Source organism: Coturnix japonica, chromosome 1 (genome assembly GCF_054131305.1).
Source record: "Coturnix japonica strain WE chromosome 1, WE-NBRP24, whole genome shotgun sequence".
NCBI classification, from domain to species: Eukaryota; Metazoa; Chordata; class Aves; order Galliformes; family Phasianidae; genus Coturnix; species Coturnix japonica.
Window position 1 is genome coordinate 160037471 of NC_140663.1, and position 23881 is coordinate 160061351.

The window sequence follows — 23881 nt, forward strand, 5'->3', positions numbered from 1 at the left end:
AAATCTCTATTTTTTTTCTATTTTTTTTCTTTCTTTTTTTTTTTTTTTTCCTTCAGGCGTGGCTTTTGCTCTCACACTGATGGATCTTTCAACCTGAAAACTGGCAGCAACATAGGAAACAGGATCCAGAGCATCATTGAGCGAACAGCCATCATAGAGGGCAAAAACAAGGTATGATTCCTAAGTGCAAATGATCTCTCTGTGTTAGCTGAAGCAATACTTCAAACTGTTGTTGAGGTTACAGTGGGAAAGCCAGTATTTTTATATTACATTTATAATATATTATATATACTATCACACAAATGCAAATAAATTCTACATTTGCAAAGACAGAGATGTGTTATCTATCTGCTGAGATGTAGAGATGTACTGTTCCTGCATGCTGACCTATTAAGGTAAGTAGTGTAATTATATATATCTATCTAAGCTTACTTAGAGCAGGCCTGCAGCACGCCAGCTCACCTTAGGAGGAGTAAGGCAGGGCTCCAGGCCATCTTTGCTTCATTTTGTGCCATTGCACAATTTCCTGTTGTTTTTCCTATGAGAGTAAAACTATTTACTCTCATCTGAAAGTTTATTCACAGATGTGGTCCTGGGTTATTAAATGACCAAGACTTTTCTTTCAATAAAAATTTTAAAGGGACAAATGAATCCAGATTACAGAAGCAAAGTTTAAGAGAGACAGACTGCATGGTGAATGTCGCCCTATCTGCATTAACTGTCCATTGTTAGGTGTCAAGTCCAGGTCAAGCATAATAAGGCATGAGAAGGGACAGGCACTTCTGAAGGAGGACTGAAGTAAACATGCTTTTGAGGGTCCATGGAGAATTCTCAGTTAGCCAAAGCCTTTAAATCAAGATGTTTTGCTGGAGGATGCCCTAATCAGCCACACTTTTCTTGGCTAGACACGATGCTGGTTTGATGTGGTTGGGCAGCCCTTGCCACAGAGGAGCTCAGGAGTTGGTGCACAACGCTGTGTCGCCATTACAGCATCTGTGTTCACAGATTGGTTTGGTCTGAGGCAGGAACAGCAGATGAAATTATAAACCTGAAAGCCTACCCTATTCTAGAATAGTTATTTCCAAGGACACTGAAACACTTCTCATAGTTCTGAGGACACCGGAGATACAGGTGTTCTTTCCTTGATGTCTTCTTTCGGTCTTTTGCATGTGAAAATGGATACAGTTTGTAATTACTCTCACACCAAGGCCCTTTCACACACCATGGAATAAACACGGCTTTGAATGCAGCCAAGATTCATGCCTGGGACTGAATTTTCTCCTGCTGTTGTATTACTTAGGCAGTACCACAGGTGTTCATGGCACAGTTCCAGCGTGCAGGAATATGCTGGATCCTAGCGGGGCATTTGCTCTATTTAGTTGGCGCCCAGTATATGCTTAGAGATCAAGGCAAAGATGGGAGCAAATGGCTTCCTGGGAGATACTATTGTAGGAAAGCACATGAAAACTGACATATAAGGAGAGATTTGCAGGAGGAAAGGGAAATCATTTGAAGCACAGGAAGACAGCGTATTCCAAAGGGAGAGCAATGAACTCATGAGAACCAGTAATTTTCCAGAAGAGATCAAGGTACGCTTATATATATGTGGTGCCTACCTGCTTACAAGAACAACCAGACTTCATTCGCCTTGTGTGCTGTGTGTTTTGAAGACAGTAGAAGTGGCTGAAATGTCAAACCGGCTTCCAGTCAACAGCAAATAACTCTGTGGAGGAAGATGCTGATAATGGGTCCTTGTGGCAGAACTGCAGGTTTTGTTTCGCATCTTTGGCAAGCAGTCCCTTTTATATATATATATATATCTTCCCAGAAATGAATGAAGAAATGATCTCTGCATGTGTTACGTGGAAAGTTTTTCAGCAAAACATAGCAGTTCTCCTCATTTTTCCTCATTCTGTTTAGTCTATCTAAGTAAGGCCCATCTTGCATTGCTTTATCCCTTCTGACCCATATGAGGAAAGGGCAGTCAGTGAAATAATCTCTTTTCCCAGATATTTCAAGTTTTCTTGGTTGCAGTGCTGTTCAGAAGAACATAGCCTGCAGATAATGGCTTCCACCAATCTTCTGACTTGCATACTATCCTTGCTTGAAACACGCACATCATCTGCAGTTTTCAAGTACTTAGCTTGAAGTCAGTTCTTTCCACTTCTGAGAACTGCGTTTCAAAGGTTTCTTCATTTCTGTTGCTCTTCCATAGCTTTCCAGGCACAGCTGGACTGCTATTGTAAGTAGAAAATGCTCTCTAAGCCTGGGTTCCTGGCCAAAATAAGTTGCATGATTTGTGTGCACACAGCTGCTCTAGAGCATCCAGGATATTTTTTTTTTCCTCTGTGAGAGTCTATAGCTTTCACTCTTTGCAGTCCAAGGTTCATTCTTGGTCTCCCAGAGCAAACTCAAAGGGACGCAGTCCAGACAAAACCCTTCCTGATGGGCTGGGATATTGTAAAGCTGTTAATAGCACTGAGTTCATTGAATACAGCATGTCATCACAAGTGTCTGGCTCTGATGAAGTGTGACTGTGAGTAGCCTGCTACTGCAAACAGCTAAGAACAGCTCACCAAGGCACTTCCACATCAATGGAGTCCTGCTATCTAAACAGTGTCTACCCTGCTTCCACATCCGAGCATAGCAAGCATGGTAAAAAAAGCTCTCAAACTCAATGGAAACAACAAAGTAGTAGGAGACAAAGCAGTAGGAAGTCAACGGAGAGACTCAAAAATTGCACTTTTGGGTTAGCATGAAAGGAAAAATGGGGATGTCCACAGGATATTATTATGATCAAGGGAAGAGATGAATGAGGAATGCTCAAAAGGTTTCTTTTAGCTCTCAAGGTAGCTGTTTTTGCCTTAGTCAAAGACCTTGTACCAGTTCCTTTGTTTCCTGTCTGTAAAGCACCCAAGTCCCTCTGAATGTTTGGCCTTTTGTGGTAGTAGGTTGATTGGTTGTTTGTCTGAGGTTATCAAGGTAGCCACAAGTATATTTTTAAAGTTAGAAAAACCTCAAACCCTGTGTCTGCATGGTTAAAGTAATGCAGAAAGTCTGCCCTGGTGACAGAGAAACCGTGACAACTGTGTTTTAGTAACATTTCCGTTGAAGCCTTTCTAAACAGACATTGAGAAACTCAAGTGGTATAATGGAAAAAGTTTGTAACAGAAGTCATAATACTTCATCATAAAATGACTCTTGATTTGATTCCCCCACCCAAAGTTTTCGTTCTCATTTTGTAGGAGATTATCAGTGACTTCCTACAAAACTGAGCTATTCTTAGGCTTGTAAACACATCACAGACACTCCCTTGTCATTCAACTACTAAAAGCCATCACTTCTCAGAGTTCTCAGCTAAAGCTTGCTCCTACCTGTAGCTCAGGGCTAGTACTGATCATTATTGTTCTTAGCATCAGTGTTTTGTAGTAATGCCAACCTGTGAATGACCTGCAACAATGAGACACAAAGAGCTCAGGCACTCATTGGTAACTCTGCAGTATATACGTACCCCCTGTGTGCAGTCACTGGGAACATCACATATTGGTTTATCAAAAGCTTTGATAGAAGGAGGCAGTACTCCTTGCACTGGGAGCTGCAGGAGGGGCTGTACAAAGATCCTGGGGATACAGAGTGTACAGAAGAGAGCCAGAAAGGTGTGTTCAGATGAGTTAAAGTAGAAGGTGTTGGTCAGGAAGAAAGGACGAGAGTATCAACAGAAGGAGATAGTAGATAGGAGGGCAAGTGTGCATAAACAGTACTAATGCATGAAGTTATGTTTTATCATATACATATGTACATATATAGCCTTTTATTTCCACTGCATTAATAGCTTACTGATCCACACTTGTAGTGGTCCAATCCTCTTTGAGAGACAAAGCTACCTGACTTAAGGGTAACTGGAAAGTAATGACCCTGTAAGAAGTTTCTGTAAGACCAAACCTAGTCTCACTGTTGCCCACCTTTAGATTGACTGACAGTGATGGATCATCCACCCATATGCTGATTGTGGCTAGATTCAGAAAGTGTGACGGTTCAACACAGAGATGGAGAGTTGGTCCCTTTTGGACGTGATAAGAAACTAGAATGGAATATATGGACTAGTCCATCTCCTCAGAATCTTCTATGCCAAGCCTTAAACTTCTGTCTCTCTCCCATGACCTTGTCTTACAGATGAGAAAAGGAAGCTTATACTGTGTCTGACTTGAGTCCCTGGGTATACCAGCTGACTGGCCAGCACATCCATGTGGCCAGTTGGTTGGCCAACTGGCACACAATGAGCTGAACAGCTCATTGCAACAGCACTCATTTTGGTCTTCCTCGTTTACTGGCAGATGGTTTTCATGAAACACTCATGAAGTCTCATGAATTTATCTGTCAGTTTTGGCTGCAACTGGGGCATTGCTGAGGACAAAGAACTTGCATAGAGACAGGCAAACAGTGTGAACTTCCTAGGAAGCCAGACTAAGCATAGTGCTGGGAGCACAGCCTGCCTCCCTTTCAGCACATTGTAACATCTCTTGGGGCTTTCCCGAGTGCTACTAGAATTGCTGTCAGCACTTTCAAAAAGAGGACTTAAAGGTGACAGCTGAGCCAAGCACTTGGTGAGATGAAAACCAGGAGAACTTGGCACCTGCCTCTGCTGAGCTGCATCTCCCTGCTGCAACACATTCCCTCCCTTGGTGCACACAGGAAAGCAAAATTTTACTCTATGTAGACCCTTAGAAGGAGGGTAGGAGGTACCTGTGGATCTGAAGCCATCTGTATCACGATCTCCCTATGGGTCAGATGGAAGCACTCATTCTCAGCCTGCCCAAGAGTACAATGTGATGCAGAGGGAAACAGGATCTCTGCTGTTAAACAGCAGTGATTTACCTGACTGACTCAGGGGAAAGAAGGTGCTCATCCGTACACATTTATGTCCTGCTATTGTAGATATTTTGGTGTTTATTCTGTGGATATAGTGGTGGTTCTGAAGGTGAAGCATGGTGTCCAGATGTCTTGCATTGAGGCTTCTTTCCAACACAAGGCATGCAGATGATATGTCTGGCATAAGCAAAACAAGGCAGCGGTGTACTGCCAATATTTCAATCTGTATCTTCCTAAATATTATCCTCTTATCCAAAGATAAATCCAAGGGGACAAGGAGAGCATATATGTAGGAAATAAACCAAATCTTTCAACAAATGTGTTTTCTTAAAATCATAACTAGAAGGGAATCAACAGTGTTTGGCAGACTTACACTAACCTGCTTGGTGCTGAAAGGATATTTTACCTTTTAAATATATGAGCATTGAGAGAAGTTGGCAAAACAATCTCTGAATGGAACATGTATATGCATGTGTCTCCAGAGGCTTTCTAGGAGTTAGGAACAAACTTGCTGTTTGCTGAAACTACCACTCACTCCACTGCCATCAGCTGGAGCGGTAGGAATCCTCTATGTAAAGTACTATGGGAAGAGAAATTCAAGCAGGCACAGCAAGAGAAAGACCAGACCAATGTGGTCCAACCACAACAATCATCCTCTGGCTTTGCAATGACTTCTGAGGTCTTTTCCTCAATAGTTTCCACCACAAATAGATCTGTAATTTCCTCTTCCATCTCAGGTTTTCTGCTTTATACCTCTTTCATTTGTTGGCAAATGTAGCAGCAATGTGTGATTCATTTCCCCAGCCCCTGGCTCTGAACTGAGTCTGTAGCATGGTGCTTCAGCTGAGATGGGTGCAGGAAGAAAGGATCAAAGCTTTGGTGTTAAACAGGTCTTGTGGACAGACGAGCAGATTCAATGTGTTAAGCATGCCTGGTAGGATTTGCTCCACTCTGATCATGGCAAAGCAGTTCAGACTTTCTGTATATAATGTGGTTGCAAATCCATGGCTTGAAACTCTCTGTTGCAAAGATAGGTGATACAGAGGTGCAAAAATTTGCATCTTGCTCCTTTTGCAGTAATAGTTGTATAGAGAAACTACGCAGCACAAACGGACCTAAAAACCATAATTACTCAATAAACAGCAGCATGCCAGGCTTAGTTTTGTATACACTGCTTCTCTGGTGGGTTTTGGCTGGCATCCACAGTGCAGAACACAGACTGAACCACTGGAGGGCTCACAACCTGTTTAAACAGATGTTATCTTATCCTTGTGACTTATTTATAAACTAAGAGATTTATGCAGAGACATTTTGTCTCTAAAACACTCTGTTTTGTTGCAAAGTCATTATTGCTTTTGCTAGACACTATGGCTATCTCTGCATTACTCAAGTAAATATGCCATTGGTATGGCGCTAAGGACTGTTTTCAAAACATTTGTTTCCCTTGCTCTCCAAATGACGATGGTCGCATGGAAGCTGCCTGCTGGGAGTGAACCTTAGCCTGTCCTAGAGTAGCATTTGGGACAATGCAAGTTGGTCAAAACCAAAATAATGTTAGGAACAAGGTAGCAGTTTAAATCATTGCATTCCAGTACCTACTAATGTCTTGTAAAGTCTTTTAATGTATAAGAAAAGGCATCGTCTACAAGCAGTCTAGCCAGTAACTATGGTCATGCTGCTTGACTATGATTGCAAGTGACATACTGAACATAATAGAAGTAATAACCACATAGTTGTGGAATGGAGCAGCAAAGCTCAGATAAAATAAATATTTTTTTCATGAAAATCTAAGACCTGATAATGTCAGGGCAAAGTACAGTTTGATGCTACCTTCAAAAAAAATCCAAAATATTGAAGTACTTGTGGGAGCAGTAATTGGCTTGCATTTTTCAGTCACATAAACAGTCTGGTTCTGTTTGTAGTAGGATCAAGACAGGTGCCCTGGAGTCAGAGATGGAAAGTCTTGTTCTCCTTCACTGTTGTTTTATGTCACAGATCATTGCTACCCAGGCAAAGGGTCTCCAAGGTAGCACAAAGTGACACAAGAAAAGCTGGTTTTGTTGTGGAAAGGCTGGGATGGCAGACACAGCTTATAGCCACCCACTTTAACCATCTGGCAGAGGTTGTGGAACTTCCTTCTCAACACGATTTCATCAGCATTGATGAAATGGCTGCAATAATCCTGCCTCTGGGCCCTGTGTCCACACTGTATGAGTTTATGTTTAAAAATTGGAAGGAATTGAAAGAGAACGACAAAATACAGACATGGCTGGACACATGCTTCATAATTAGGAATTTGAAGAGGCCAGCCTACTGAATTTAACAGAAGAGCATGATTTTTTTTTAAGGACTATAATTATATGTCTGGTATTACTGAGCCTCTTTCAGAAGACCCAAAAATATAAATTCTAGGTGGAAATGAGATGCTGTTTAGTAGTGGATAAGTAGGTGGCCATTGAGACAGCTTAGCGTAGAGGTGCCATTAACGTCAATAGTTTTGAAGTGGGATAAGGCAGCTTTCTAAAACAAACAGCCTAGCCAAAATCAAACAACCTGACTTCACTGTGTTTGCTTGCATAGGAAGAAAAGTAACAGACTCTTTCCACCACAGAATGTTTGGAAACCAGAAGGTCTACATTATTTAGGGATACAGTAAGGACTTTGGGGATTGCCATGAAGACTCTGAGTAGGAGACACAGAAGCAAGCAAATGCTCAGCCAGACCTGATGTAAAATTGTAGATAACTGATTCTTTACCATTGACTTATCTTGTGCTTGTCTCAGAGCCCCTCCAGTCAGACAGACTTAAAAGAATGTATTAATTGCACAAAAATTATTTTGAATACTTTCAGAAAAGGCAAATAATTCCAAACAACAGGATTCCACGGCCACACAAATTATTTTTATCACAATCCCAGTTCTTCTCATAACTTTAGCCAAAGTATGTTTTATGGAAGAACTGAAGTGGAAGCAGACAGAAACTTAAGCTGCTATTGTATCTGAGTGTATGTCCTTCTGCTGAGCCCCCAGTGCATGCCCCTTGTCTCAGCTCCAAATCAGACTGACACCTTGGATGTCTGTGCATGACTTTCTTCTCTCACTTAGTGCCCAAGACATTATAGCGTGGCTTTCCATCACCCTGAAGGTATAACTATAATTACTACAATGTTTTTTTCCAAAGGCACTCTGGTTATCATCCCCTGGCCTGCCAAGGTCTCGTCTTGTAAATTATATATATATCACTTCATGAAAATATGTAGTATGCTGAACCTCTTAAGATGGTGCTAGGATACAGTGAAAAGGACTGCAATGTATTATTACTTAATGTTAGAAATACTAAGTCCAAGAATAGGAGAAAGTCCAAAAGAGAATGAGTGAACTTCTCTTTTCCCATGTCATTTCTCATCTAACACTTACGAGAGAAAACAAAAGAGAAATGAAATGCATTGAGTGATAAACTTTTTTCCCAGCATTACTGAAGTGCCTGAAGCACTCCCCATCCATTCCCTTTGCAGTCTGGCTGCCCTACAGTGTGGTCATCTCCTTGGGCAAATCATCTTGTGTCACTCTTTGTCTTTTGAGGCTTATTAGCAGCAAGAGACAAATCAATCTGAAAGACATTCAAAGATTTTTGGCTATGACAGCTCTGATAATATAACTGTCTATCAAGGAGCTTGTTTCCTATTATTCTTTCTAAACTTTATATGATGATAACTTTGTTAAATAACTTCAGTGGTGTCTGTCACATAATGAATGGAAAGACTGAAATAGGGCTGTCATCTTAGGAAAATGAAAAGGGAAGGTTTAACCGAGCTCCTGATCCAATGAAAACTGAATATCATCTATTTTTTTGCAGACTGCAAGCACTCTTGTTGTAGCTGAAGCCAGATCTTCTGGAATCTACAGCTGCGTGGCATCCAACAAAGTAGGAAAAGCCGAAAGAAACGTCAGCTTCCTTGTAACAGGTATGATCTACTCTAGTCCTATGATTATATTTGTGATGGATTTTTCACATACCTAACTTTGGGTGGTGTTGTGATATGTGCATTTGTAAACTTACTCCATGCTTATTGGTGTCCCTGGAAAGGATTTGTGACAGCAGCTGGCTTGAATTTGTAAGAAAGGCACCAAACTTGGTAAATGACTCACGGCTTCAACAAGTATCCCTGCATGACACAGATTCCTCCTGACTATAGCAACCTGTAATTCCTCCTTTGAAATCACCTAGCTTCTGCAGTCATTCCAGACCTGCAATGGCATTTCATTTTCACCTGGCAGTAAGTCTTCTGAGACATGGCCTTGGATGTAGCTTTGGTCATGACACTAAGGCTCATCATGTTAGTATGTTTCCTTTTTTTCCTCCCATCACTATATAAGCATAGGCAGGTTTAGAAACAAACTGAAATTATTTGACCTCAGGAATCACTGGGAAAAAACCTCATGAATTTAGGAGAATAACTACTGCATGATTTAGCAGCATAATGTTTGCAGATGCCATCAAGAAGGATTTGTTTCCTAGTGAAATATTTTATTTTGGTTTTGTTTACAAAACAGTAGTAGCTCACAGAGCACATAATCTAATGACAGTTCTCAAGATAGGTCATTAAAGTAATGTAATCCATTCAGAAATATCGCAACACCCCCATACTCATTTTGTGAACCAAAAACTTTGTTTCTGAAGTGTTTTGGCTGTAGTAGTACATATCAACTCATAATTGCTCCTAACTTAATGTGCTGTTTGAGCTGTATTTTCACCCTCGTGTGAGGACTGCACAGAACTTTGAGCAGTGGCTGAGAGTCACAGAGGTTGTTGCTCATTGAATGTGCAAGGTAATGAATATGAGCTTCTCTAGCTCTTAATTATCAGTCTTCAGAATGTGACATGGAAGATCCTGGAATCAAACAAAGCTGCATTTTTATTTGTAATATGCAAATCTCCCTTTCAAAGTTATAGAATCATAGAATCATAGAATGACCCAGGTTGGAAAAGACCTCTAAGATCATCAAGTCCAACCACAGCCTAACCATAGTAACCTAACTCTAAAAACCCTCTGCTAAATCATATCCCTGAGCACCACATCCAAATGGCTCTTAAACACATCCAGGGATGGCTGACTAATATGCTGACTGTTTCAGACATTTTAGCATTGTGACATGAGAGGGTTAGTTTCCCTTCCTAGATCTCACATTCTCAGATCTTGACCAGGGACTGAAGGAAATCCTTCTCCTTGATATCAGAACTTGCATGAGAACGTGCAGAATATTACAACTTTCCTTTGAAGGCTCTGGCATTGGCTGGTGTTCAGAAGAGGAGTGCTTTATTATGGCTTGGAAACAGCTTGACTGGTGGCAGTCTTTTTGTATAAGGCGGTGATGCTGAAAAGCATTTTTCCTTTGAGTTCCTGGAGCTAAGCAACATAAACTGTGAGACATGGAAAGTCCTGCTCATCTGCTGACGCTCAGTTGTGCTGATTGAAGGCAGCTTATTTAAACAATGCTTCTGCGTTGTTCTTACGAGAATGTTGTTAGACTCATTCTTCTGTGCACACAGCACATCAGTTGATTGTGTGATGTAATCATAATTCTCTTCTGTCAGGCTGATACCAAACTGCTTGTGTTTCACTTCAAGGAATGAAATACGTAAATATATCCAGGATTCATTGAAATACATAGGGAGAGAATTAAAATCATGAGCCCAAATAGTGATGGGTGTGAAAGAAATGGGAAGACACCACAGAGTATTTACTTCTGATGAATTCTAAACCAGCATTTTGGGTCGTGGGTGACAACCTGGGGTTAGTTTATCTCATGTTGTTGGGACTGCTGGCGCCATATGAAGCCAGCATAAACCACGCAAAACTGAGTGCAAGAGGGGAAAGTGTCTAAACAGAGAAGGCAGTTTATTATAGGAGGAGGAGCTACTGAGGAACAAGCCAGAAAGGAACCCAGAGAGTAGAGAGAGACAGGAAGAATCCCATTTCTGTGAGGCAATCATGCTCAGGCCTTGTCTTCAGGAAGAGGAAAAGCACATACTCCAGTGGAGCAGCTGCGATGGTGTGAGGAATCTCTTCCCAACAGGTCAAGACTGCTGGGAAGGCAGTGGGAAGGCAGAGACCATCCCAGCAGCCCTAGTTCTGCACTGTCAGCCCATTCATGGAAAGGTAGATGTGAGAAGTTTAGTGCAAGAAAGTGTAGCAGAGGGGACTCAGTAATGTCAAGGCCTTATTATAAAATTATTGTACATACCATTATTTCTGGGCTTGCACGTGACTTTCTGGGAGATACGAGGGTGGTATATTTTTTTGCTTTGTGCCTGAAGGTGCAGGACATGAACTCCATGGGCTCTTGGTAGCTTCCCTTTCCTTTTGCTTTTTTCAGATGAAGGGCATTTTTGGGGTGCTGACGCACTAACCTGTTTCTAATCCCAACCTGTGTTTGTGTACAACAGCAGCTGTGAGTCTTATATGCAAGTGATACGGAAAGGTGATTTCTGAGCTCTCCTGCTTGTTGATGATGAAACAATCTGAAAAAACACCTTTATACCAAATTCAGCTGTGGTAGCCCCCTTCCCTCCAGTCTGCCCCTTTCCCTACATTTTGGGCTGTTTTGCTGGCACACAGCAGGCTCATGGGTGTGTTTGCAATTATACAGGGTAAAACAGGAACAGCTCAGCCTTATCTCCCTGGTTTCCCAATGTCACTAAGCGCATTTTATTTTGAGATTCCCGATGGTGCTTGGCAAAGATAAACAAAATCTTCCATCAGGAAACCTGGGAGCTATTTCCACAGGAAGCTTCAAATCACTAAAGTAAATAAAACCCTTTTACATTATTCCCTGCCACGTTATTTAGCTAGCCTGAGTCTGTAACAATTGGTGAGAGGTGTCATATATTAGGGGGCTTGATGCCTTTAAACAAATGATTCTCTTGGAATCCTGTGCATTTACTTTTGTCCTTAGGTTTATTCAGAAAATAGTCTTTCTTCACAGAAGACACATCTAGGAAGTGTTCCAGACCCAACAACGTGGAAGTAGTAGCAACTGTATTGTTATGTTGGCACGCTATCCTTTTATGTTGAAAGAAGTTCGTTTGCCTCAGACCCAGGGGATCCGTAATTTCATCTTAGAGATTTGCCTGACACTTCTTAGCTCTTTCCTGAGCACTGGCATATCCAAAAGTCCAAAATTAGCAGCATTCCAAACCAATAAGCTTCCTTTCCCAAAACATATTAGAACAATTTCAGATATGAGGTAAGATACAGCAATTTCATAGATTAGAACACTTATGCACAACCAAAATTTTACACCTTGACTGGATTTAAGTGCTCCTGAACTCAATGGCTTTTAACAAAATCAAGCAGACAATTCACTTCATCTAACTGAAGTGTGTAGATTGGGTGTCTATCCCATGACAGAGCAGGACCTCTGGAATTTGACTCATCCAAAGAAGATGGGGCTGCATTGCCCTCTGGAGGTGCCTGCATCACTCCATGGGCTGTAAGCCTTTGCCCATAAAACAACTACATTCAACAGATGCTGCATTTTAATGGCTTACATTAAATACGTTTTTTGTTCTGTAGGGAAAAGTTTATTTTACTACTTTCAGTCAACATATACTTCAATATAACAAGAGTTCATTTTTTTCCTATGTTTAACACTCAGTACAGAAAAGAGACACAAACACAGTTAAGGGAGCTAGTGACAGCAGGACTCTGTGAATACCAGTGGTGAGCAAATCATGTCTGTTGATCCTGGGGGAGACAAAGTAGCTCAGTTTGCACTGAGGGGATTTAGAGAGTCGAGAGAAGCTTTCTGGTGGATTGGATCTGGTGAAAGAAGTAATTGGAAGAGTGTGAGATGTTATTCACTGGAGACCTACTCTTCACATTAGGTCCAAAGCGACACTTGCATGCGTGCAGCTGAATGGAAGCCTGTGTTGAGCTGTTCATGCTCTAAGAGACAAGAAAAGAAAGCATAATTCTCCCTTATAAAAGACGAAATAGTACTTACAATTTCGAGGTGATTTCACAGCCAAGTGCTGTAGCAATTAGCAATGAGAAAACAATTGAAATTGGCCAAAGCTGATTTCACTGAAAGGAGAAGGAAATGACTTTATCGGAATATTGGCTACAAATAAACAGGGAGAGATTGCATTCTAGGAGAAAAACTTGGAAATGTTTTCTCTCAGGAACCTGCCTCTACTTTCACTTATGCCTGCAGCACGCTTCTGCCTTCCACCTGGTAGAAAGGGCCTGGAGGTGGCCAACAGGACCACAGGTCCTTTCTCCAAGTGATGTAAATCTTACAAGCAGTTGCCCACATGGCTTCAACAAGGATATTTCTTTCAACTATAGGATTAATTGAACTGCCTGTGCTTGGGAAATGCTTGGTGCAGTGATCCTTGGTTTCTCTCACGTAGAGTTGTTATTCACCTACATTTAGTGCCAAGAAGTCTGAATAGAGGTGATCTTTGCCTCAATACTGCCACCAGGCCAGAGAGCACTGATTCTGCTTTTCTGTCATGTGTCCAAAGTGTTTTATGTTCATGGAAGTAAATATCTCTGTTCTGAGTGAAGCTCAGGCATGTAATCACATATTCCACAATTTCTCCAGATTTTAAGCATATCTAAGAAATAGACATAAATTATCTGACTACTCATGAATAATGAGAAAACAACATAAGTATGATGAGCTGCAGTATTTTTCTCTCACCCTCTAGAGATTCAACTTCTCTTACACAGTTCACAAGCTGCAGCTGAGACCAGAATTTATCTCTTTTTTCATAGTCCCAGCATGCTGTCTTTAAATAATTCTGCTTTTGGTACCTTGCCCCGGTCTGTCTTGCCTTGTCATAACATTTATACAAACTCAATACTTCCAAGATCAGCTTCAGTTTACACCAGATGATGTCCAACCCATGTATCTTGTAGCTCTAAGACAAATTATCAAATAGCTGGAGCCTACCATGAGAAAGGAAAGCTGAGAGACTTCAGCAGGAAGACAACGACATTCATTAGTTCAAAGACTTTCTGATAAAGGGGATGATATACGCCATGTTAATTTTGGCTCATTCACTTCACATAAACTAAAAAGTGTTCTTGATTTTTGACAGATGTACCAAATGGATTCCACATTAGTTTGGAAAAAGTTCCCATTGAAGGAGAGAATCTGGTATTGTCCTGTTCAGCCAACAAATTCATGTACAAAGACATTTCTTGGATTTTACCAAGGACAGTCACTAATCAAACGAAAGCAAGAAAGGCCCTCAACAAGGATCACTCCATCACCCTCACTCTGACCATCAAGAACGTTTCCCTGGCACACTCAGGCACCTATACCTGCCGAGCAAGGAACATATTCACGGGGAAAGAAGTGCTTCAAAAGAAAGACGTTTCAATCAGAGGTGAGCACTGCAACAAAAAGGCTGTTTACTCTCGGATCCTCAAATATAAGAGCACAAGGAATGATTGTACAACACAAAGCAATGTAAAACATTAAAGGACTCATTAAACAGTATCAGGTGTCTCATATCATCTTGATTTCTTATTGCTGTTGCCACCCTTCAGGCCCTGAGGTGGTGCACATTCCCCCATGGGTTGGACGTAGGAGGAGTAGCAAACAAAATCTTTGCGTGAGCTTCCAGTTGAGTTCAGACGGGTATTTTCTGCTTTGACAAAGCACGTGGAAGCTGGGGTTTGGAAGATCCCCTGCGCTACATTTTGCATATTGTTCTTTTTTTTTCTCTTGCTGCCTCCTGCTGAGTGATCAGGAAAACTTTGGATCAATCTTTTCTTCCACTTTGGTATCGGCCTCGTCAAAAGTCAAAGCTGAATAAACTGATTAACTTTAAAAACTGCTGTTTTCAGTCAACAACGGACATTTAATAAGTTAACGTTAATGCGCAGAATGAGCACAACTCAGTTTGCCATTGACTGGACTATATATTTTTTATTTTAATCTGATCTTGATGGACTTATTACCTGCTGAGCAAGTTCTAATGCTTATTTATTTGAAATTATTTTATACACTAAAGTACATTAATCTTAAAAAGTATCTTCTAAAGGAAGTATGCAGGGAAGAAATAAAAATGTTGATATTATGCACAGCTCTATCATATCATTTATAATAATGATGATTTAAAAACTGACAGACGTGAACTGTGTTTCTCCAAATAAATCCAGGTAGATTTCCAGTTGCTGTGTTGGTCGATTTTTAAAGTCAGTTCTTCACTAATGTAAACAGCTGTCGATAAAAGTGTGAGTGTTGTTTCTGGCCTGACGATACAGGAATTTGTAATGTTGTGATTATTTTATTAAAAGAAATATCCCACAAGATTGCAGCCAGCGCAGTGAGAGGTTTAATACATTTTTATAAGTACAGGTCCCAAACTGAAGCCATTAAAAATATTCATTGCTTTTGGTATCTGATGTCAATTGGATTTATTATGGGGATTAAGAACCAGACAGACAAACTGCTGAAGGAGAATTAAGGGCAACCTTAAACTTTCTTGTGAGCATTTCCCTTTATTTTTTTCTTTTCCTTCGTCATTATTTTGCTATGAGATGTTTCTGTGTATTATAAATTCTGTATAAGGGAGAAGTTACTATTTTTAATAGATCTGATAAATTTATTTTTTTTACAATACATAGCTTTTATTATTTTTGGTTACATTTATGATTGATCATTTATATAGCATTTACATAAGCGATAACAAAACAGGCCGTAGTGACCAAAATAGCTACAGCAAAGGAACAAAGTGGTCGTGCTTCTAAAATAGAGGTTGACAACATGACAGTTTCTTGTGCTTGGGAACTCACCAGACAATTTCCTCCTTTAGGTATCGAGACTGTGTCCCACGGCTAAACTTGTCTTTCACGTGGGAATTGCTTTTGTCAAGTGTGAAAGGGTAAACAATAGCATTTCCCCATAATGCCAGCTTCATGGAGCCTAAAATGCTTAGAAAACAATTGATAACCTGGAAGTTGTCAGAGTAAAGAAAAGAATAATCATTTATATCTTGAAATGTCACCTATAGCCTGCTTGTATACAGTAGCTCTTTTGTTCATTATTATGTGATGGCTTCCAGAAACAATACCTTCTTGCAAAGGGACCTGGGTCTCTCTTTTTTTTTCCCCTTAAATATGCCTAAAAAGCAAGTGAAATCATTGGTGATGGCTTAAAAAATAGGGCAAATGCACTCTGGAGCATTTGCAAGTCTTCAGAAGAATTACAATACCGAATCCCCCTTTTTACAAGGCTGTTTTGTGGGAAGACATTTGATGGCAAGGTGGGCGGTGATGACAGGACATTCTGAATTTTCCATGGCCCTGGGAGCCAGAGAGTGATGCTTTGTAGCAGCCAGTTGCCAGACAATATAAGTGTGGGTCAAAAAAAGACGTGCCCATTAGTCTGTTCCTCTGTGAAATGGCTGCGAGCTGCAATGATGTGCATCACTGCTGAGTGTACGTCCTGCCAGCCTTGGAAAGCCCCACTATGTGAGGGTGTTGGGAGGTCACTGTGGACCTGCCCGTGCTGGGAGGCATGGGGAAACCTCACTGGAAAGCAGTTCTTGGCGGTTAGACTGTTGCTTTTGATGTCCTCAGATGATGGGAGAACCTCAGTGGTTTGGGGAGTTTATCTTTTATTGTGTAATATATTACTTAGGGAGAAAGGTGTGGATTATATTTCCTTTTTTATTTTTTGTTAAAATTAAAGCTTGTATTTATATTTTTGTACTGGTTAATAAAATAAGTGAAAAAACAACATGACTATAACAGAGGGCAAAGATGTACAGAATGGAAAATATTTCCCCAGATGAACAAATCATAATGTATTCCTCCGTTCTGCTCCGGGTCGGCCGCGTGCTGTGACACCAGTGTCCCCTTCTCCCCTCTGTGACCTCCTGTCACCTCCCTGGACCACACTCTGCCTACAATGAAGTTCCTTGGGGCAACTGAGAGCAGAGTCTGGCCCTTGGCTTCGGGGCGAGCGGAGTAGGGCAGCACAGCTCCCATTTGGAACTCTCTCTGCTTGGCTGTGCTGCAAAAGTGAGCAAAGAGAAAGCAGGTGGTTGGAAAACCTAATCCTCAGGTTGACCACGTCCTTGAAAAATCAGCTGATTGCAGCAGATAAATTATTGGAAATATGTGAATGGTGACTGGAACTAAGTTTTAAGCAAGACAGTTTTTCTTGATGTGGAAACCCAACTTTAGTGTATGGCTATAAACAAATTAAAATAATCACAAATAACCCATAGAATGTGTGATTTGCCTTTGTTCTGTCATCTGTCTTCACTTCAAATGTCTGGGCTGGGGTGCCCATTGTTTATCGTTGATTAATGCAAAACGTGGAGCTCTTCTCAGTTTATGGATGTGGATGTGTGTCAAAAGATGCCTTCTCATAGACAGACTCTTGTGAAAAAAATGAGAAATGTGCAAAAATCACAGAAGGTGACAATGAGAAGAGGACTGCCTCCTTGGCTATAGGGCAGATGTTGTTGACCATATCATTTATGTAGGTATTCCGTGAAGAATGTGCTGTACAGATGCTCTCATAGGCATTGCTGCTCATGGAGTGAGAACAGACTGTCTGCTACGCTGTCAACAAATAATAACATTGCCCTTAGGAATTACAGACTTGCAGCTCAGAGAAGCCGCAAACTGGCCGCTGCAGGTTCACTATGCTGGGATTAATTTCAAGAGATAAGAGCATAGCAAAGGTAGACTACAGTAAAAGCATGAAAAAGCTTTTAGTGCTACAGGGCTCATGCTGTGTAAGCCACACTGTGTAAGCCAGTGGTACGTAGGTGCTTTACTTTTCTGGAGAGCTTTTATTCACAGCTGGTAACAGAGCGATTGTGAAGATGAAACCATCTGATAGACAGTCAGTTTTTCATGAAGGACAAAATACAATCTTCCTAACACAGAATAACAGAAATCTAGACAGAATTATACTGGATGTATTGATATCTACTGCACTCCAAATGAAAATATCAGCAAAGAGTGCTTTTTTATTTCATTTTGGTCTATTTCATATTTTACAATATCTTACCATGTCAGTCTCTACTAATCCTGGCAGCATCCTCAAAAGGAAAGACTGTAAATAATTCAGTTCTTGTAAGTCTGGGGAAATTCAAGGGAATCTGCTGTGCCTCTGCATCGAGAGATGGCTCAGGAACTCCCCTCTCCATCACTGCTTTTAAGGAACCCAAACATCAGAAGGAATTATGTGAGAGCTGTCAGTGTCACAGAAAACTATTCCTCTATAAAGCACATAAATGCTGCAGATGCCTTTGTCAGAACACCATCCAGATCTGTATGAAACAGGGGAAGGAGTGCTAAAATGCTGAAATGAGGATGGGAAGGATTTGTTGTTTTGCTTCTCTTGGAGATGTTTTTACTGTGACGTCCATGAAGTGTTTTGGAAATGCCCTTCCATTCAGCTGGGAGAACATTCAATGCGAGCTGCACTTCATACATGCAGTATCACTAAATGGAATGGTTGTGTTTTATTACACTGCATTCACCCGAATTTTGGTAGATAAATGCAAAAAAAGAGCAGCATTGCTATGCTGCATGGAACTCTAGTGTTTCGCTTTGGCCTCTGGGGCCAAAGCATCCATGGGCTCCCAGAGGATATGGGCATATTCAACTGCGCTGTGCTGAGTCGAAACACAAAGGTGGAAAAATCTGTGACGCTGTTGGAATGCGTAACACAATGTTTTTGTTATTGTCATTTCTGGTTTTAAACTGTGAAGGTTTACTGAATATGATTCATAAATGCATTCTTTAAAGTAAGTAAAACATAAAAGTCACATTCATGGATATCGTGGTGTATTGCTTAGTGCCATCAGTGATGCTCTGGCACAAGGGTGTCCTGCTAATTGTTGATGGTCCTGGTCTCATAGTTTGTTTCTGCTGTCTGCAAAATTCTTAGTTTTCATACAGATGTATTAGCTTTGATAAACCAGTGTGGTTGATAATGAATCTGGGGAAATCTGTTAAACAAAGTCATTGGGTGTTCATCAGTCATGACAGCCTATTCAATATGGTAAATAAAATCTGTGGACAGATAACATGATAGAACTGCCTTAGAGGTCCTTACATCACTCAAGTGGTGATAGGGAGGATAATAAAGCCCCACAGTTACGGGAATGTAAAATGGAGGTGTTGTTTTGTCTCGTAGCGCAAGAGGCACCAGCTCTGCTGCGGCAGCTTGTGGATCAGACGGTGAACACCAGTAACTCTGCCATGCTGGAGTGCCAGGTTCATGGCATCCCTGAGCCCCAGATAACCTGGTTTAAAAATCACGAGGAAATACAGCAAGAATCAGGTGAGAGCTCTGACCTTGTACAGCCTTTTTGTTGTGTCCTGTAACCGTGTGCAGAGTCATTGGCTTTTGTACCCAGGCATAAAGCAGCATTGCCTGAGCATTACGGGTCTGTTAGGTTATACTTTCTCACTCCAAAATGTCAACAAGTGCAAATGTCCCTATGGAGTCAGTGGGAAAAATACAAATGCAGATACCTCAGTTTGCATCTTCGAAGAGTCATCTCCAGAGAATCCTGTTTCCCTCCACTTACTATAGAGGGAGCCTAAAGATCGGGCGTCTTGGCTCTGTCAGGTGTCAGAGTACAGCTAGACAGGAGAACACTAAGCTGAAGTGATGTCTGTGCAATTACCAGAGGGAATGTTGTCAGGAATCCAAAGTCTCTTCTTGATTCATAGCCCGGCTATCAGACTAATCCCATCCAATGGGTTCCCAGAAATGGAATCCAGGTTTCATGCAGCAGAGAACAACAGCTTCCCAGGTGACATTGTGCTACTGCAGGAAAACTCTGGGAGATGTTTACTGCTGTGTCCAAACGTAGCTTCAAACATCAGTTTATGCTATGTCATGGCACCTCAGTTGTAGAAGTGTTCCTTGGAAGTTTCAGATAGAGACGAGTGAAAAGACAAAGTCTTTCTCATGGGAATTTGTGCACATTCAAATCAGGCTTACACAATGAGATCATGTTACAGGCTCAGCAAAAAAAAGTATGTTCAAGGAGATTTGGTTTGTGGAAACTTGAAACCTGTGGAGTCTTAAATAACTTTTTAGAAAGTTTGTGTTTGAGGTTCTGGCCTACACTACTGGAAATTACTATGTCATAAGCAAAGGCGGTGGGAAGAACTCTGAGTATCTGTCAAAGTGAGCTATAAGTATGCACAGACTTTCGACACAGTCACTAAAATTAGTGACCACATGGTTGTGACGTGGATTTTTCACATTATCTTCTGGAGTGGATGCTATGTGTTGAGCAATGCAACACATAAGGTTAGGAACCAGGAAGACATCTCTACGGGGTCAGTCAGAGCACTTTAATTAGCCACCTGGAATCGCTGGTGGGAATGCATTTCAATGGGACTTTGGACCTAATGGAGCCAAATGCACAAGTGTGTACTTGACTGCACATTTCCTGGCTATATCATATCTGTAATGCAGGCCTGATGCCAAATCTGCTGCCTGCCTCTTCCTCACTCACTGGAATATTGTCAAGGCTGGACTATGGGTTGCGCAAGCTGGAATAAGAGGTGTTGAAAACTTCATGTAACTCCTATGTTGTAGGGTGCACCTCATGGGACCTTTCCTTGCACTAGCTGAGCTCCTTCTGAGAAGGGGCCCAGTGTCACATGAGTGAGTAGGATTTGGGGTGAATTTAAGGCCGATGAGAACACATGGAGCTGGTCAGGGAAGCATGACAGTCGTGCTCCTGTGAGTGCAGAAGGAAATAAGGAGACCACCCAGTTCCCAGAACTGTCATGCTGAGGAGCTTGTTTGGGTGGGAGTTGAGCCACGGTGCCAATCAGCACACGTGATACCAGCTGCTCCCAGCATCACTCCCTCGGGCTGAGCTTTTCACTCACACAAGTGCTCTGCAAACCGATTTCCAAAGCATTCCCAAAACTTCCAAGTATATTTGACTTTCTTGTGGATAACACCGCGCTGTGGAGTCTGTGGCTCGGATTTCTTTTGAGGAGAACTTGAAGCAGATATTATTACATGAGTGCCTGTTTATGTTTATATCCTGGCTCCAGCTCATTGCAAAATATTTCGTTTCACAGGAATAATTTTAGGGCCTGGAAGCCGAATGCTGTTTATTGAAAGAGTAAAAGAGGAGGACGAAGGACTTTACCAGTGCATAGCCACCAACTTGAAGGGGTCTGTGGAGAGCACAGCATACGTCACTGTACAAGGTAAAGCACGGCATGACATGGGAAGGGCTGGCCAGCCAGGGGGATGCTCTTGCTGTGGCTGGGAGGGATGGGGAATGTCTTGGGCAGCATGAAGCAAGCTCTGAAAGCAGCAATCTGAAGGAAGTCCTCGCAAGGGAAACATACCAGGTTGGAAAGGAAGCCCAACAGGAAATGCTAACTCGGAGTGTGTTTACACTGACCTAAAAAGAAGAATTGCTTCAACCCAACAAAGATCGGGTCAGGGTAGAAGACAAATGTAAATTTAGCATCATCAAAACAAACAAAAACCAAAATAAGGAACAACCTCCTACCCCTCATTTTCCCGTTTTGGTTTAATTCCACAGAAATTAGAGGCACGGGATATTTTCATTTGTTTATTTTCAATGCAACTGAACTAGATAGACGTCAGGATAGCACTAGATGAGGCTGCATTTAAAGGTATTTACTGTGAGAAGTGGGTATGATCTCCTTATTTCTGAAGCCATTACCTGAGTTACTTTGCTCTTCATTTAAACACCCCGTGGTGTTCTGTGGCAGTGACTTCCACCAAGCAACCGTCGAGTGCATTCAAATAAGGTTAATTCAGTGACTATTTGGTTTTATTGAATATCCTTTTAGTTCATCTATTATGAGGCAGTGGAAATAGGCTAGCGTTCTCCATTTATGTCACTGTCATGTACGAAATTGACATAACCTATCTTATTGATTGTGTGTGTTAAGTAAATAGACCTAAATTCACTTAGTATCTCCTTATAGAAAACACTTTGGCTACCATCCAGTCTCTTAGGCAGGGATTATGTCTTTGTGGCTCATCTCATAAAATTGCTAAATGTATCTGAATACCACTGAGTATTTCAATAGTACCCTACAGCAAAAGACAATTACAGCTAGTAAATCAGTATGGATTTTCTGCTGTGAATGTTTTAGCAGTCTCAGTTAATGGGCATCATTGATAATGCAATAAAGTTACTTTAAAAGGTCAGGACAGGAATATACACATGTGGACTGGCCTAACAGATGTAATCAAGGAGATAAAACCACCCATCTCCTTCCAAACGATGCCAAGAATTTAATAGCCATTATAATCACTAACATAATAAGTTGTCCCTCAGCGGTTGCTGTCTGGTGTCTCTTGCTAGTTGATAGTTTTGGACAATGTAATACATTGTGGTATTGATTACTGTACCACTGTATCTCGGCTATTTATTACAACCACACTCATTCTGTCAGAAGGCTTCTAGGAAGTCATATCTCCTTTTACATGAACCAGAGTAGAGGGAAGACCGCAGCCAGGAAGGTCTCTTCTCTAGTTACTTGCCCTGTAGGGATCGCTAGCAGTGTGCTTGCATGACTCCTATGGGAGCTCTTAGATAAGCAAGAGATGAAGTCTAGCATATTAAACTATATAGCTTTGAGACTGAATGAGACAGACATAGAGAGTTTTTCTTATCTACTATAATCAGGAAAAATGCGTTCCCACATTCTCTCTTCTGATTTCATGACAGGATGTCACTGGAGGTGTTTTCACTCATTACAAATGCATCAGTCTTATCCAAAGAGGAGTCCCTGACCTTCTCATGAGGAAGGACTGCCTCCCAGCCCACTCCTGAGCCTGCAGCAATGGGACTGAAGCTTTCATGGGGGTCCCTCTCTATGGCTTGCCCCTTCCTTGCCTTTCCCAGGGTGCACATCATGCCACTGCCTCCAGTGTCAGCGCTTCCCTCTGTCCCACTGACTCTCGGGTCGAGATGCTGCAGATCAAAGCAGCAGAGCAATGCCTCGTGTTGGTGTCTGTGTTTAGCTGTTGGGAGAGGAGTTTGCAAATGAGTCAGGAAGGAAACAGTCTGCTCTTTTTATTTCCCCTGAAAAAACATTCTTATTCTCACAGATAAAACAATGTGTTATTTTTGTACCAGAGATGGATGAATGGATGGTGGAATCCAAGGGCTGTCTTTAAATAATCTCAGCCGTTGTTTGGTTTGGAAGCTGTGCTCATAGGGCTGTCTGAGGGGAGTGGGGCCATGTTTGTGGACATGTCAGAGCAAGCTGTCCATTTGCTCTTGGCTGAGGAACTGAAGGGACACTGAATCTGAAAAGACAGAACAAGGACAGCAAACAGCTGCCAGCAGATGGAAAAGGGGCATGTCACTCCAACCTGGTGGCACAGTCTGCTAGACACAACGGGGACACAAGCTGTCTGGGACAGCTCTACTGCATTGGTCTCTGTTGCCTTTAAGGCCATATCCTTTCTCCTTCTGGGGACTCCAGCACACCACCCCTGAAGGAAGCTGGTGACAGAGCTGGTGGCAGAAGAACAAAAGAAGCAGCATCACACTCACTGAAACCCAGAGCTATAACAGTCAAAACAGTACAGCAAAATGCTCTGTATTAGAGGTGATGCTCCACAACTTTGTGTCATCTCTGCTGATAAGAAAGGAAAACATCACATTTGTGAAGAACTTACTGAGCAGTTCTGACACTGTGGAAAGGGTGTTTGCTTTTCATGTAGCTGCCAGATGTTGTAGTTATCCACCTTTCTAGATTGGTACCTTAAAAAGTTGTACATTTTGGGCCACGCTAACTCTGAAGTCATCAAGACTCTTTCTATGAAGCATATCTGGGACTCCCTTGGTCACTGAGCAGGGTTCAGCCTGGGTTATACAGTGACCAGATAAGAAAAGGAGACCACTGCCTGCAGCATCAGAGGATCACCAGAGTGGACTGAAAGGAAGCTAGTCTCCATTTCAAACCACAGTCATCAGCAACACTGCCTCTGGTCAG

The 23881-nt window shown here is 41.7% G+C and overlaps 1 protein-coding gene across 2 annotated transcripts in view; it reads left to right on the forward strand.

Moving 5' to 3' along the window:
• Nucleotides 1–23881, forward strand: part of FLT1 (fms related receptor tyrosine kinase 1) — a 102245-nt gene that overhangs the window by 48805 nt on the left and 29559 nt on the right. For both annotated transcript variants that reach the window (XM_015852074.2, XM_085536309.1), the window contains exons 11-15: nt 57–171; nt 8725–8833; nt 13978–14268; nt 19050–19196; nt 20969–21100. In XM_015852074.2, coding sequence (XP_015707560.2) covers nt 57–171; nt 8725–8833; nt 13978–14268; nt 19050–19196; nt 20969–21100 — 794 coding nt within the window. The remainder of the gene's footprint in view (nt 1–56; nt 172–8724; nt 8834–13977; nt 14269–19049; nt 19197–20968; nt 21101–23881) is intronic.